The sequence below is a fragment of the Ochlerotatus camptorhynchus genome, unplaced genomic scaffold, assembly GCF_037179485.1.
Source record: "Ochlerotatus camptorhynchus isolate MF236.1 unplaced genomic scaffold, CSIRO-AGI_Acam_v1.1 ptg000077l, whole genome shotgun sequence".
NCBI classification, from domain to species: Eukaryota; Metazoa; Arthropoda; class Insecta; order Diptera; family Culicidae; genus Ochlerotatus; species Ochlerotatus camptorhynchus.
In genome coordinates, this window is record NW_027040567.1 from 7,453,698 (window position 1) to 7,470,826 (window position 17,129).

The following is a 17,129-nucleotide window of genomic DNA, read 5'->3' on the forward strand; positions in this document are numbered from 1 at the left end:
TCTAGAAAATCAGCACCCTTGGACATAGAGTAGTATTGCACTTACCACATAACTAACAAATTCATGCATTGGTTGGCATAGCAAAGCGGAGGAGAAAATCAAGACACATAACAGCTAATTATACTTTGCCATTGGTAGCATTCGGAAATTGCCTTACTACTCTTCCCTGAACGCAAATTTGAGCATTTAAGACATTTTTAAATTAGTAAGAAGGGGCAGAGGTCACCAGTATATATTACGCACTTTATTCTATTTATTTACTTTACATCATAATAAATCAGGTGTAAATGCTCCAAATCATTCTAAAATATCAATCTCATTACACTGGTGATCACTTTAAGTTGTTAATCTAATTGATTGCCTCTTTCACTTTCACAGAATCTTGTGCACACGACATAAAGCGCATCCTTAAACAACAATCTCAGCTACAGTTGCGGCTACCTGTTCGAACAAAGCCCACACTCGATCAGCTCAGCAGCTTCCGCTTGATCAAGTCAGTGACATTTCGATCTCTTGGCACCGTTGCGTCGTACTGTTCCACCTCTTCCCGGTAGCGAAGCCGCGTCGGTACCTGTTCTGGGCCCCACTCGGGCAGTGGGCGGAACGATTTCTTCAACGATCCCCACCACGAATCGATCGTTTTCGAACTGAGTCGTGCAGTGGCATACAGGGCCCAACCGGGCAGCTGCAGCACAGCAATGACGTAGATCAACCAGCCCAGTACTTACGACAATGGAAAAAGAACGAAAGTTATTGAAACTGACAAAGCACTCGATCGAGTGTGCACTTACCGTTGTATCCACTTGGAACCGAGAATGCTTGGTAATCGACGAAACTGAGCAACAGAATGACGATGGTTACCAATGGGGTCACCACTCCCCAGCAGATTCTCCAGAATAGGCTCGTGTCGATATTCAGCATGAACTTGATATCCCGACAGATGCGATCCACACCGTAGATCCAAGCCAGAGTAATCAGTTCAAAGACAGCAAACGTCAGCGTCACGTACTTGGCTCCATAGTAGTCCAATATGTCCAGCAAATCCAACCCACCGGGTGTCAGGTACATCAATCCGAACGAGAATCCTGCCACCGCCACCACCGACACAACCTGCCAGTTCTTCAACCCGGGACACTGATCCCTTATCGCCGTTACGATGCTGGTCGTCACACCCAAATTACTACCCAGCCCGACGATGAACAACATCAGGAAGAACAGGGCGGAGAAGAGCTGCGGCAGCCAGTCAAACTTGGCGATCGCATCCGGATAGGTCATGAACGTAAGCCCGGCACCACTCTTGACGACCTGCTGGATGTCATCCTGTTCGGTAACGTGCGCCAGGTTGCCAATCACGCCAAACACAATGCACCCGGCAATGATGGATGTGAACGTATCGAGCCAGGAAATGATAATGGCGTCCCTGTGGCGGTGAGAGAGTGAGAGGGAGAGAGCGAGGGTGGAAATGGTTTAGTTAAAGCGAATAATTTGTAAATGACACTTGTAGGCTTCTAGGGAGGGAAAATGTAATTGGTTGCGGTTTGCTTTATCTGGCTGTGCAAATGGAAATGCAATCTAGCCGGGAACTATTAAGTGTTTAATTGCTTATTAGACAGCGATACCGGTTGAGGTTTTTATTACGAAGCAGTTCATCCGTTATCGCGGAAATACTACAATGTGTCTTTTGTTGTATTTTGATTAATGAATGATAATGTTTACTGCATATTGAAACGAAAATTTGGAGCAGTCGTTTTTACGATCTTAATAATTTATGGTGCGGTATTTGAAGGCCCTTGCTATGCCACTTTCATTACCTCAGCTTTTCTCCGGAAAACAACTGACGATCTACTTAATGAACGAATCTGGACATGCTACTCAGTGTTTGCCTCAGAGAAGCAGGTTTCAAGTGAAATTTGATTATCTGCACGGTTTCTGGATGACGAGTTTTGTGTTCCTAAAAATTGCGTAATTTGGGGCCAAAAATGGCACGAAGAATGAAATTTCTACATTGAACGTAATCGACAAATTAATCACGCAGAAAAATAGATTGCACGTTCAACAAAATCTTGGGTCAAAATCAACAAACATGTTTGTTATCTGATTTCAACCCGGTATATTTATTGATTCTTCAATCGTGATAGTTATCACCTCCCCTATATATGATTGTCATTACAACAATCTTTTTTTGGTTGTGTCCACAATCATTTTTCTTAAATCAATTATAATGTTTGGTTGAGCTGACAATGGTAGGTTAGTTGTATTAACAAACATTTTGTTAACTTAATAATGTTTGGTAACGAATTTTTTGTGCTCACAAAGAAAAGTTCATGTTTTGTTTATTATTGAATTTATATTGTTATTCTATATTTACATTCAAATTACATTGCTGTCTTGTCCTTACGTGACAGAAGCTTGAGGTCAGATGAATTGTACTATTCGATGATCGATCTTCCTGTTGCAGAGTGGTGAGTAGATAGGTTGCCGTACACTCTTATCGAGATACTGAAGTTATCTCAACGTTTGTGACAGGGTTGGAATACCCTGAAACATGAGAAATAGTACCTGTTACTACGGTGAATAGGAATTGATGGGGAATAGCAATAACAGTTTTCAATCGAATTTACGAGTTGGAGTACATATTTGGTAATACATGTTTAAACCAGGGCGTCACAATATCAGCTTCAATCGACCAAATCGATGCAACGAAGAGACTGCTGGCTTTCTTTTTCTGTTAAAGTCGAACAGCTTCGCAGCATTCTAGAACCTCAGTCGGCGTGCACAAACAAATGTTCAATCGCTTGTCTCTCTTTCTCCCGTCGCTCCATTTGTCTTCCTTTCAAGCTTCGGTGAAACGGATGAGCAAAAGAGCGCTCGACTTTGATAGTTTTCTCTTTCATGAAACACATCAACAGAGGTTTCATGACGTATATGACGGAATCCACATATTTATCTATAAAAAATTAACGAAAACCGGACATAACGCATTTTAAACAAATTTAAAGAGTGGTGATCAAGGATTCAAAAATATTTCCAAATGACAAAATGACAAGCGATCAACGAACCGAATGATATCGCTATGTCAGAAGTGGAAAGCAATAATGATATAATCTTCTTCATTCTTTTTCATGACAAGCAGCCCGTGCGACACAGCTCACTCAGGGTGGTAGAAGGAAACGAGCAAATTGTTGGCAAGCTGCTTCTCGAAGCAAAGCCGTAGATGATACACGTGTGTTAATGGGAATTTTTTTGTTATATCTTTTCTCGATTCAGAACAAGCTGGAGATGCAGAAAACTCAAATTTTACTCCGGATCAAGATATGGTAATTCAATGATTTGGACACCGGAGCGCATGCAACTAAGCTGCATGGAAGACTCCCATCCCCCGGCACAGTCGCGTCTATTTCAACCTGGACTCATAGCCGCTCCGGTCCTGTGTTTGGGTTTGGAGACGAGGTCTTCCATCCCCAACCGTAGGCAACAACTTTTTTTTCCAAGACAGTCATCACTAACGGAACGGCAGCTGAAAATAGTACCTCAACTATCCCAGGACGCACACAAATAAGTAGAATGGAAGCCTCTGTTCCTTCTGAACCAGTCGAGTCCGTCATCGATATACCCATATCACTGCGAAGTTATCCTGGCCCTGCGTTCAGTAGTGCTGACGAGGTCTTCTAGCCTGTTTTTACTTGCCTGTAAAAGCAGGCAAGAAGATGGTAGAATAGCACATTTTCCTATTCGTGATGGCACTCGTCTAGTCAAGGGGCAAGTCAGCTGTACTCAGAGTTAATATTTTTGCAGTAAGTAAATATAAGTAACTCATAATTACTCAAAATTGATTAGGCAATCGGACATTCATTTACAAAAATAATAATTAAACATTGTTTGAATAAACTTCAACTGACAGAGTGATCTTTTTCGAATTATTTTATTATATTGATACAAATACTAACCAATCATACGTAGCACCTTCTTCCAACACCCCCCCCCCCCCCCTATCGTTACACCTGGAGATCACCACAGCAGACGGAATCGCAAATCGACCACGTTCTGATTGATGGAGGGCACTTCTCCGACATTATCGACGTCAGGACCTATCGTTGCGCTAACATCGACTCTGACCAGTGCTGTGCATTATCATAACGGTTATTGTCCCTTGACGGTCATCCGTCACATCTCAAAAATGACGGTCAACTAGCATATCACTTGGAAACACCTCTACCTCACTATACCGTCTTCATAAAAGCCATCCATGACAGTTAGATTAAATGAGAAGAAGAGAGTAGAACATCATTCACTCACTGATGATTTCTGTTGGGCATTTATAAGTGGGAAGTGAGAATAATGCTCCTTCATTTTCTTGTTCTTGCTAAAAGTTGTTAAGTTCAGAACATACGAAACGTTTTGAAGAAAACTTTGGATTTTCATTTTACTTGTAACAAATAAATATGTGGGTCTGTTACGTTGCAATGTAGAAAAATATCCATTTATCTTAACTTGCAAATTAAAGCCACTGTTCCATCGGCAATATCAATTCTCTTTAACCTACGCGTCTCAAAACTGTCACAACTCACAATTGACAAGCTCACGAGAATTTTACTGTCAAAATAAATATCTTTTCAACGTGGTTACGTTTCGTGCGAAAAGTTAAGTGAAAAATCTTAAAATTTTGAATTGTTCCGAAAAATTGCAAGGCCATCATGGAACCAACAGCTGGACCTTCGACAAAATTAATGCGAAACCGAGCTTTTTGTCAGTGCGGACCACAACCTGAGCTGGGTTTTAAAAGCAAACGAAAAAACTGACGTTTGAAGACAAGCAGATTTACTCTTGATACCCGATTCAGGTTGGAACTTAAAAAAAAAGTTGGAAGGATTGTATACTAGATACAACCGCAGGGTTGGCGTTGGATAACTCTGTTATGTGTTGTACTTAATTGTGTATATTATATATTAGGAATATTCCTTAATAACTCTTTTGCGAAAGTTTGGTGGCCCTGAAAAGGGCCATTTTGTTGGGCTGATGGTTTTGACAATGATGGAACGGGCGACCTTGTTGGACGCTTATATATTAGAACAGAAAATATCAAAGGTGTCAGATACTCGCATCTGATGTCTCGGTTGGAGAAAGTATAAGAATATAAAAAATCAATCGATTTTCACCATCTTAAGACAATGGTTTACTTTTAACCATTTTTCAATAGTTTACAGAATGAAATCAATAGTTTTGAAACATTCATCAAATTGCTAGAAATATTTCCAATCGATTGATGCCATTATCTCGTAAATCTATCTATAGACGGTTGAGTTATTATCGTTCAAAATCTTTTAATTTTTCGTAACGCATCCAAAATGACTGTTTTCAATTTTGTACCCCCGTATGTTGCCGAAAGACGTTATCCAACGTCAAAAAATCGCTGTTAATTTTAGCGAAGATTTATTGAAATACACTGCGTTTCCTTACGGACTTCAAAGTAACCATTTGAAGTTTTCTTTGTTGATGGATACCAATGGTTGCTTTGATTGTTGAAACCTCAAATGAAGAAAATTTGTATTTATAATGCACCGTTCAATAATTCAAGACCAACCTCAACTACATTTTGTAAAGCTATTTTGTTGCTAACCGAAGTCCACCAACGCAAACCAGCAAAATTAACAGGTAGGGGAAATTCTCCTCTTCCCGATTGTGTTTTTAGGTTTGTGAATGTAGGTTTCGTTTCGCGAGAAAATGGTTATAATACGATTGTATAACGTAGGATAAGACTTTTTCCTTGATACATCACGGCTATCGCCTTATCCGTGATTTTGGAAGAGGAATGACCGTCATAACCGTATTTATGCTCGAAATGAGATGACGATCAATTTATATGTCTGTTAATTTTTCGTCGGTGATATGATGGTATCACATGACAGATGTTAGTGATATTGCGAATGAGTGAGAAAAGCAAAACAACGATATCTCACGGTTGTTGTGTCATACTGGTGAGAAGTTTTACGGAGAGAGGGTTCTCAGTTGTGTTGATTGTTAACCATAGGAATCTCTTTTGTCAATCTAAAGGCTGTCAGTACCGTGATGCAACTCAGCACTGACTCTGACCACTACCTGGTGATGGTCAAACTGCTCCCAAAACTTTCCGTCATCAACAATGTACGGTACCGACGCCCGCCCCGGTACAACCTAGAGCGACTGAAGCAACCGGATGTCGCCTTAGCATACGCGCAGAATCTCGAGGCAGCGTTGCCAGAGGAGGGCGAGCTTGATGTGCCCCCTCTAGAGGACTGCTGGAGTACAGTAAAAGCAGTCATCACCGACGCAGCCGAGAGCACCATCGGGTACGTGAAAAGAAGTCGACGGAATGAATGGTTCGACGAGGAGTGCAGAGCGATTTTGGAACCCGACAGAACGTGGAACGGTATAAACAGAAGCGGAAACAGCACACCCGCATCTTTCGGGAGAAAAAACGCCGCCTGGAAGAAGCGGAGTGCGAGGAAATGGAACTGCTGTGCCGTTCCCAAGAAACACGGAAGTTCTACCAGAAGCTCAACGCATCCCGCAACGGCTTCGTGCCGCGAGCCGAAATGTGCAAGGATAAGGACGGGAGCCTCTTGACGGACGGACGTGAGGTGATTGAAAGGTGGAAGCAGCACTTCGATGCGCACCTGAATGGCGAGGAGAACGTAGGCACGGGAGACCAGCGCAATGAAGGAAACGACTACGTCAGTAGGGTGTTTCATTTTGAAAAAAGTGATGAATTTTTGATAGGCCACCCTCCAGTTCGATTCATAGCCCCAAAATATGAACCTGTGCAAAAAATGGTAAAGATTGATGAAGGTTTAGAGGTCGCGCCAATGATTTGGATTTTGTATGGAGATTTTGGTGAATTAGTATGGGAAATTATTGATTTTCGTTTACATTGCTCTAACTTTGGTTGTAGTTGTCCAAACGTTGAAAAAAAAATATGTGGTTGTCATGACAATGATCAACAAGCCTGTTGTTGTTGCGATGAAATTGGCGTTGTTGCCTTGTACATATTCATCTGTCAATTTACCCTATTTTGCCATTTTTTCACATTTTTATAATTCTTGATACGCTGCAAAACTGAGCGTAGCAACTGTAGGCTTTTTGTTTATTGCCATAGCAATAACATACTAAATTTTTTCGACATTTGGACAAGTAGAAGCAAAGTTATAGCGATATAAGCGATTTTTTAAATTCTTCCATAGTAATTCCCATACAAATTTCAAATCATTGGCGCGACCTCTAAACCTTCATCAATCTTTACCAATTTTTGCACAGGTTCATATTTTGGGGCTATGAATCGAACTGGAGGGTGGCCCATCAGAAATTCATCACTTTTTTCAGAATGAAGCACCCTACTACGTCAGTGCAGCAGAGGACAGAACTGACCCAACTCCCACGCTGAGGGAAGTTAAGGACTCCATTCAGCAGCTCAAAAACAACAAAGCAGCTGGTAAGGATCTGGTATCGCAGTCGAACTCATCAAGATGGGCCCAGAAAAGTTGGCCACCTGCCTGCACCGGATGATAGTCAGGATCTGGGAAACAGAACAGCTACCGGAGGAGTGGAAGGAGGGGGTAATCTGCCCCATTCACAAGAAAGGCGACCATTTGGAATGTGAGAACTTCAGAGCGATCACCATTTTGAATGCTGCCTACAAAGTGCTATCCCAGATCATCTTCCGTCGTCTATCCCCTAAAATGACCGAGTTCGTGGGAAGTTATCAAGCCGGCTTCATTGACGGCCGATCGACAACGGACCAGATCTTCACCGTACGGCAAATCCTCCAGAAATGCCGTGAATACCAGGTCCCAACGCATCATTTTTTCATCGACTTTAAGGCGGCATACGACAGTATCGACCGCACAGAGCTTTGGAAAATCATGGACGAGAACGGCTTTCCTGGGAAGCTGATCAGACTGATCAAAGCAACGATGGACGGTGTGCAAAACTGCGTAGAGGTTTCGGGTGAACTATCCAGTTCATTCGAATCTCGCCGGGGACTGCGACAAGGTGACGGACTCTCATGCCTACTCTTCAACATCGCTCTAGAAGGTGTAATGCGACGAGCCGGGTTCAACAGCCGGGGTACGATTTTCACGAAATCCGGTCAATTTGTGTGCTTTGCGGACGACATGGACATTATCGCAAAAACATTTGGAACGGTGGCAGAACTATACACCCGCCTGAAACACGAAGCAGCAAAGGTCGGACTGGTGGTAAGTGCGTCAAAAACAAAGTACATGCTAGTAGGCGGAACCGAACAGGATTCGTCTAGGAAGTAATGTCACGATAGACGGGGATACTTTCGAGGTAGTGGAAGAATTCGTTTACCTTGGATCCTTAATGACGGCTGACAACAATGTGAGTCGTGAAATACGAAGGCGCATCATTAGTGGAAGTCGTGCCTACTACGGGCTCCAGAAGAAACTACGGTCAAAAAAGATTCACCCCCGCACCAAATATACCATGTACAGAACGCTAATAAGACCGGTGGTACTCTATGGACACGAGACATGGACTATGCTCGAGGAGGACCTGCAAGCACTCGGAGTTTTCAAGCGACGTGTGCTAAGGACGATCTTCGGCGGTGTGCAGGAGAACGGTGAGTGGCGGCGAAGAATGAACCACGAGCTCACTGCACTCTACGGCGAACCCAGCATCCAGAAGGTGGCCAAAGCCGGAAGGATGCGGTGGGCAGGGCATGTTGCAAGAATGCCGGACAACAACCCTGCAAAGTTGGTGTTCGCTACTGATCCGGTTGGCACAAGAAGGCGTGGAGCGCAGAGAGCACGATGGGCGGACCAGGTAGAGCGTGATCTAGCGAGCATTGGGCATGACCGAGGATGGAGAGCGGCAGCCGCAAACCGAGTATTGTGGCGTACTATTGTTGATTATGTCTTATCTTAAATGTGATGTTGTACAAATAAATGTATGTACACAGTTCGAAAAAATAGTGTAAATTTCTGTTCAATACGATGCACATAAATGGAGCGTCACATATCATATAAGTTTACATTATAAGTGGTGCAATGTTCTGAGACATTTCATGAAATGATGCAATTATTGTACACAAATACCCGTCTTTGCAAACAACATTGCTTACAAGTTGCTCGTTTGCGTGAAATGGAATACAAGTTTACGTGAATGTATCTTTACATCACAATTAAAATTCAGAATTTTTTGCTGTGTATGTATGTACTAACCAACCCAACTTAATACTTTACAGCATATGTGGGATATCCGGAGACCTTTGAGATTGGGGCGTAATTGCTTTTGTAAACAAACACGTTAATCGAGGATTTCTCACGAATTAAAGCTCAATCTAAAAAACTGTCACACAAACAGTTAGAGGAATGATTCCTATATCATTTGGTATAGTTTGTTTGCGAGATTGAACTTATAATCGAGAGAAATCGGTGATTGACTTGTTTGTATTCAAAAGCAATAAGGCCCAAATATCAAAGTTCTCCTGGACTGGATGATTAACTTGGATAATCGTAGAGTCAAGTGAAAGCCTTTGGTTATGAGTGGACAATAAGGTATAAAACGAAAACAAATCCGGAGAAGTTGCCATCAACAGTGACATCGTTGTCGAAACATCCATTATGATTGACCGCTTTAGGTTTCAAGCAAATTAGGGGTCTACAATTGTACCTGTAAATTCCAGCAACTCTAATTACGAACGAATTTATGAAGAAGGAAATTCAAGTAGGTTACGTGATTTATTAATATTATTTGACTATACGGACGGAAGAAAAATGTACCCAAACTCATAGGCATGCTTGGCATACACAGTTTTGGTCACGAACAGCTCATTTGCTAATAACTTTGCAAACAGTTGACAAAACATAGTTCTGTTTGAAGCAATAGATAGAATAAAGTTTAAATTAGTAATAAGTATGTACGAAAAAGTGGATTTTAATTCTAGCAATAAACTGTACTTGTTTTTGCGTTGTAAAAATCAAGTGAGAAATGCTCGCTGCACATCTCGGACTTCAAGTCTTAAAATTCATTGATGTTAATTCAAATGTTAAGATTTACCTGCTCATTGCATATCTGTAGTAAGCTATGATCCTAATCTATCATTTACTTTAAAGAAAAACAAATTTCAACCACTGAGTGAAAAGTAATTAACAAATGAGCAGTTGGTGTGTACAACTATGCATGCCAAGCATGCACAGAAGACGGACTATGGTGGAACACCAAAGAGGACTAACGCTTCAACTTGGAGAAACACGAGAAGACAAGATAATTCTAAATCCTCAAATTACGACAAACACAGTTGTTCATTAATTTCCAGTCGCTGAACCTGAGTAAAAATGGATAGAATAAAACAAAAATTATTGGATATTACTCGATCAAAGATGTTATGGTAATTTAATTGACTCTTCTCAGAGACGCCTAAACACTTGGATTTGTTAAACGATTGCAGTTTTCTCCGTGTTGATGGTCAACATTGAATGATGATTGTCTGTATTCAATTCAAGTGCCATCTGCTTAATATGGTGCAGACAAGGTACGAAGATGGTGGGATTTGAGGATAGTGATTCAGTATGATACGTCGTTGGATGATGGTGGGTTGAAGACTTCTTGAATGTTTGCTTCACCAAACATCTGACCTTAACATTTGAAAAAAAAAACAATACGTACAAAAACAGGTTGCTGTTCTACCACAGACAAACAGACAAAACCCATTAAATATTTCTCATTGTAAAACATCGTCGCTAAAACATTACCGCCATCTGTTGAGTACACTGTGGGGGGTAGTACGCTGAACAGATGGCGGTAGTGTGTAAACGTCAAACGCAAGGAAATTTACTGTTGAGCCCCTCGTGAGGCGGTCACGGTAAATAAAACCTCATTCGTGTTCTCTCTTGCAAACAGTAATCAACGTGTTTTTTATTCTTTCCGTGATCCGAGTTTCTTTTTCCATTGCGGCCATTTCTACATTTACTATGCGCGCCACAGGTGGCAGTACTACCAACTGAGATACTTTTAAATTGACCGTTAAATGCTTGTTCGATGAACATCTTGTGAGTGTTATGTCTGTTTGTCTATGGTTCTACCGTGCATTCAACAATGAGCAACTCGAGTTACTCAGAGTTACTCAAAATTAACTCCAATATTACTCATGATAAAAAGCTGCCTTACCTCTGGCTTCTAGTATTGAACCTTTAGTATCAGCTGCTGCTACGAGCTCTCGCCAAGGAATCTGTGAAACATCGTCATCTACTACCAAAATGTTGGTGGTTTGAATTCGTCTGTTCAAGACTATCATTTGGCTTGTTCCGATTGCTGTTATGATGTCATCATTCTCTGCGGAACCTGGCTAATCGAAAAAACCTAAATATTCGGCTCAAACTATGAGGTTTTCCGGTGCAATAGAAGCCCAACGAATAGTAGGAAGACATCTGACATTGACGTTCTAATTGCTGTCCGTGCCGGACTCGAAACCTGATAGATAGAAGACCTCCAATGGACTGGTGCCGAGCAATTTTTCGCCTGTTTGAAAAAGTACTCAAACCATCACTTATGAAATGTATTTCCGATAGATCCATCACAAATTCATGTTGTATTCTTATTGCCTATGATGTTTTCTGATTATATACTCATTCAAAGTTTCATATTTAAAGAACTAAAATGTTTGAGTTTCACGCATTTTTTCTACATTCATCGAGCATTATCAAAGTAACCCCAAAATCATAATACTGATCTTCGGTCACAAAACTAAAAAAAATAGTGCAATGCTTTAATTTCCGTTAAAAAAAATTACTAACGAATTAACTCTTGGATCCTCAGTACTTGTTTTGAAAAAATAAAATTAAAAAAATATTCATTGCTGCAAAAAATATCTAGAAAATACTTTTAAAAATTATCAATGTTACCCCGTTTTACGGTATCTATTTCATGTGACGCTGTATGTGACGAGTTTGTTATCCTCGGTGTCTTCAATCTTCCCGGAATTATTTGGCAATCTTCAAATTATGGCTTCTTGTTAGCAGACAGGGAAAGGTCTTCGTTCCCATCGTGCACCAATGCCTTGCTAGATAGCTACAGCTTAGCAAATCTTCGCCAAATTAACCACTGGTTCAACGAATATGGACGAACGTAAGCCTTCAAAACGTTGCTCCAGACATTTCAGTGAGTCCAGCTCCACTCGTGAAACACGTGCCACATCACCCATACCTGTAGTTAATCCTTAAAGACAAGAAGCTTCAAGTTTTCAACGATAACGCAGAAACGGTGAGTTATGTTTTCAACAAGATCGACTACAACAACATTATTACTGTATTGAATACACTGATTGGGTAGCCCTACTAGACAGTGCTACGAAAACTTTCTCAAACATTCTATCGTATATCATAGACCACCACGCTCCTAAGAAGAATGCTAAATCTTCCAAGTACCCGCTATGGCAATCACGTGAATTGCACCATCTAAAAACAAAAAACAGAGTTGTTTTTCGGAAATTTTCGAAGCACAAAACCCTTCTTCTGAAACAGAACAGCTTGCTTTTCTGCTTACCAGCGCAACATTCAAGCATCCATGAAATCTAATCCGAAGTCCTTATGGAAACTATGTTCGAAGTCAGAGGAAAGAGAATGAATTGTCATCGACGATGAAGTTGAATGACGCTGAATCTTCGAGTCAACCGGAAATCTGCCAGCTGTTCTTTACGAAATTAGCAGGTGTTTTTTCAAACGAATCGCTGCACCTACAACAGATTACCGAAGCTGCTTCAAACGTTCCAGCAAGAGATGTAGCCATATGCTCCTTAGATGTGTTACCGTTTTGGTTCCTGTACCCTATTGATTCACTTCGAGCGAGGAATAGGGTATATGTGTATTCATAATGAATTAGATCAATGCTCATGGGAGCTATGCTTTGTATGTCAGTTTCTTGTATACAATATTGTATTGTTTTTGAATGTAAATATATAAGGAAAACCCACTCCCACATCAACGGCCAAATTAGCCCAGTCGGCATCGCCGGGATGTTCTGAGACATAACATTTCTGATCACGCCTTGCTTCGGAAAGGAAGTAAAGCCGTCGGTCCCCGGTTCATGAGTTGATGGATCGATAGGTAGGGTCCAGGTGTGGGTGCTGCCTCCCTGGCGTCGGTAGCATTGGTGCTCAGCACGGAAAACAAGATCGACGGAAAACAAATCATGGAAAAAAACGGCCAAATTAAATAATTGTAACCCAGTCACACCAACAACACATAACACAGAACCCGTAACGGGAATGAGAAAAGATGAAGGTGGGCGTTGGAAACAGGAGAAGGATATGGACAAGGAGTGGTGGAAAAGAAGGAAGGAGGTCAAGGGGGAAGCTACTGGGTCAAACTGAAGAGAAGGTTCTTTTCTACTTCAGCCATTGCGCAAGATAGTTCATTTAAATTATCAGTAAGTTTCATAGTTAAGAGTTACCAACAAATACCGGCTAATACCACCGAATACGAAGTCAGGTTAGGACCCAATTAATAACCCGGTAGCGAAATTCCCAGCCCTAAGACAATCTCTCATATTCCCCTCAGGACCAATTAAATACGGGCTAAAAAGGCATTGCGATCCGGCCACAGAAAAACGTCGAAAAGTGCGAGGGTGAACGCTATACCGCCAGCACCACCCAATTAGCAAGCGTTGATCGGCAAGCTATCGACGACCGCTTTAAACTAGCAACAGGTGAACAGCAAGTCCACCGTCGGTCAGTCCATCGAGCCCCGACATCCGTTGTGCCATACTGCGACAACCATCGAACACCGTCATCCTCCGGGAATGTACTGTTCATCCACCGCTGAGAAAACCCACCCGCTGCAGAATCCCGTCATCGCTGGCCAGTACTACACACACACACTACAGACACCGATATCGTAAGTAATAAAAGAGTTGAAAATAACGAATAGGTGTTTTGTACTTCGGATCAGTGTCGACAAGCCAGGAGCCGACCTTCAAGTTCTAGGGTTTCAAGCTCGAGCTAGCAAACAAAAGAGGCGAGTGTAGCCCACCCCAGACGATCTCCGTGGCTAGACTAGAGGCTAGGGGAATCCCTTTTAAACTAGTCCATCTGGCTAGCTATTAACAGATGTTGATAACTCCATGATTCTCGAAGCTGCTTGTAAATTGAGACCTTCGACTTCACCCGATGGAATGGACTTCCTGCTATTCTGGTGAAGAAGTGCATCGATAATTCACTCATACCTCTACGTCACATCTTTCAACTCTCACTGCGTACCGGCACCTTTCCATCGTTATGGAAGACAGCTTATATGTTCCCTGTCCACAAAAAGGATGACAAAACTAACGTTAACTACCGTTGTATTTCTGCGCTGTGCGCAGTATCGAAATTATTCGAACTAGTGGTGCTGGAACCTATTTTTTCCAATGCAAGCAGCTCATCTCCGAAGATAAGCATGGTTTTGATGATGATGATAGTGGTTTACCACCCATTGTAGCACGGTCCGGTTCCAAGCTGGCTAAAGTGCTGAAGATGCCGAAAACAATAGTTTGTCGTGTGCTCAAAGCCTACAAGGAAACCCTGAGTGTGGAAAGGAATCACCGTTCCTACGATAAAACAGGAATCAGCTGCGCAGGAAAGGTTTTGAGGTGCGTTAACCCCAACCCCGGTCTTTCAATCCGGGATGTGACAAAAAGGTACAACGCCATGTTTCAAACGGTACGGAACATCCTTGCCATGCAAGGATACAAGCTTGAGCTTGAGCTTGAGCTTGATTGACCGCCCACGGTTGCTACTCTGTTACTGCCAGATTAGCTGTAATTACACAGAGAACTAATAGACGCTGCTTGGGACTAGCAATCATCCTCAATGTGTAAAAACTGGTGATCTTAAATTAGGCAATACCAGCGCCGGTCGCGCCCGAACACAGGTCAAGAAAGGAATGGGAAGGATTGTGTTGACATGACACTCGCTTTGATGGAAGCCGAGAACACCTCTGCACTTCCACGAGGAATCACTGGGATGTTGGATAAGAGGGTTGGGTTTGCAGCAGGGTTCGTTTTGGTAAACGATAAGCTGAATTGCTGTCCTAACGATCATATAACGCGAAGGAGCTTGGGACTTAACCCACGTTCTTCTGCTCAGTAAGCAAAAACGTTTGCCACTAGGCAGACGAGCACCTTTTTAATCACCGAGTTGCTGTTATTACCATGTAGTCATATTAACAAATAAAACGATTGACGAATCTTGAATGTGGATGGGCCTGAGATTAGACTCATGATGTTCTGCTCAGTAAGCAAAAACGGTTGCTCTAAGGCCACCGAGCCCCTCATATCACATAATACCGTTGCTCAAATTTGTGTATCCATTCAAACCCGGAACCAACGACAACAACGAGTTCGCAAAATACACGATACACAAGCGATTTTACCATAAATCTCTTTGATATGTAAGGACCTGGGACCGCGTTTTTCTGCTCATTAAGCAGGCCACTGTAACCGACGATCTTTCAAATCCGAAAACTAAAAACTACGAAAAAGTACTTAGGCCTTCATTAAGTTCCACTTTCACGCGACGTTCAATGACAGGGTCCTATCCAGGATTACATCTGAAAAATCCAAATCTGGCCAACGCCCACCTAAACCTGTTCTAGTCCACCTGAAATGACTAACGAATGGAAGACTTTGCCTACCCAGCCATGAAATAGTCTCATCCGTCCCTTATGGCAACTTGATGATTCTATTGCGCTCATCTTTTGGCACCACCCAGGGGAGACTTGGTCCTGTACCCAATGCTTAACTTATCTCCATTCCACTCAGCTACTCGCAATTTCTTGTGATATAGTGGGCGGAATATTATTATATGAGACAATTTAATGCAGACGTCTTTCCAAATTTGGCAGATCGACAGGTAATCGGTGAGTTACCACGATAGTTGCTATTCAACAACTCGACAACGTCCCATCGTCAACGCCTGCTATGAGAATTTCCCATTGCAGACGCCAACGAAATGACGTCATCGAGCTATCGATCAACTACCCTGGTTATCGCCTGGTACCTTATAGCACGATGCTAGGAGGCGAACCGGAAGAATCGATGAGCTACCTCTCCCCTCCTCCTTGCCATGGAAGGATACAAGTCCTACAAAGTTAGTAAACATCCAATCCGGCACATGCAGCAGAATTCCGTGGCCAAAAAGCATGCAAGACTCTTGTGTTTTGACGAAATACAAGGGCTGCACTTTGATCGATGACGAAACATACGTCAAACTCGATTTTAAGCAGCCTCCCGGTCAAAAGTTTTACATCGCTGCTGAACGTGGAGATGTGCCGGGAAGATTCAAGTTCATGTTTGCCGACAAGTTCGCGAAGAAGGCCATGATTTGGCAAGCGATTTGCAGTTGTTGCCTGAAAACGGAACCATTCGTCACATCCTCGACGATGACATCCCAAGTTTACATCGAAGAATACCTGAAAAAGCGTGAATTGCCATTCATCCGCAAGCATAAGGACAACGTCATCTTTTGGCCCGATATGGCCAGCTGTCACTACTCCAAGGTGGTTCTAGAGTGGTATGCTGCCAACAAGATCGATTTTGTCCCCAAGCTCTGAATTTCCTGGAATTTCGACCAATCCTAAAACGCTGGGCAATTTCAAAGCAGCGACTTCGACGCTGATTTCGTGTTCGTTTCCACTGTGTGGACGCTGATGGGCTCTATCAAGAGGAAGGTTCGAGATTTCGTTCGAACTGGAGAAATGTAACCATCTAATGCAGTAACTTTGAAGTTTTAATACAAGTACTGTAAATCAACCATTAATGAACTTTTTAAACTTATTGAACCACGAATTACAGGTATTTTTATGCGTACCAATTTAATTCTAAGTCAGCCTTTATTTTGATAAATAGCTAAACAATACGATGCTAATTTCTTACAAAGGCAGCTACATATATTTGCCGACTGGTCTTGAACAGGATGGTGCCAATTTAGCTAAACTGTTAAACCCGAATAAGTGCGCTGTAATTTCATTCACAAGAAGCCTAAAGACCGCATATCTACGACAATTCTTTGTCGGGGGTTCGTATTAGTAGAGAGAGCCTGGTGAAAGATCGTAGGGTGATCTTCGATTCCAAAATGACACTCAGTAGACACGTCTCTT

The 17,129-nt window shown here is 42.2% G+C and overlaps 1 protein-coding gene across 1 annotated transcript in view; it reads right to left on the reverse strand.

Annotated features, from left to right (window-relative positions):
• Positions 1 to 245: 245 nt before the first annotated feature.
• Positions 246 to 17,129, reverse strand: part of LOC135697736 (sodium-dependent nutrient amino acid transporter 1-like) — a 44,105-nt gene continuing 27,221 nt past the window's right edge. The window contains exons 6-7 of the mRNA XM_065217541.1: positions 792 to 1,420; positions 246 to 723 (exon numbers count right to left, since the gene is read on the reverse strand). Coding sequence (XP_065073613.1) covers positions 467 to 723; positions 792 to 1,420 — 886 coding nt within the window. The 3' untranslated portion in view covers positions 246 to 466. The remainder of the gene's footprint in view (positions 724 to 791; positions 1,421 to 17,129) is intronic.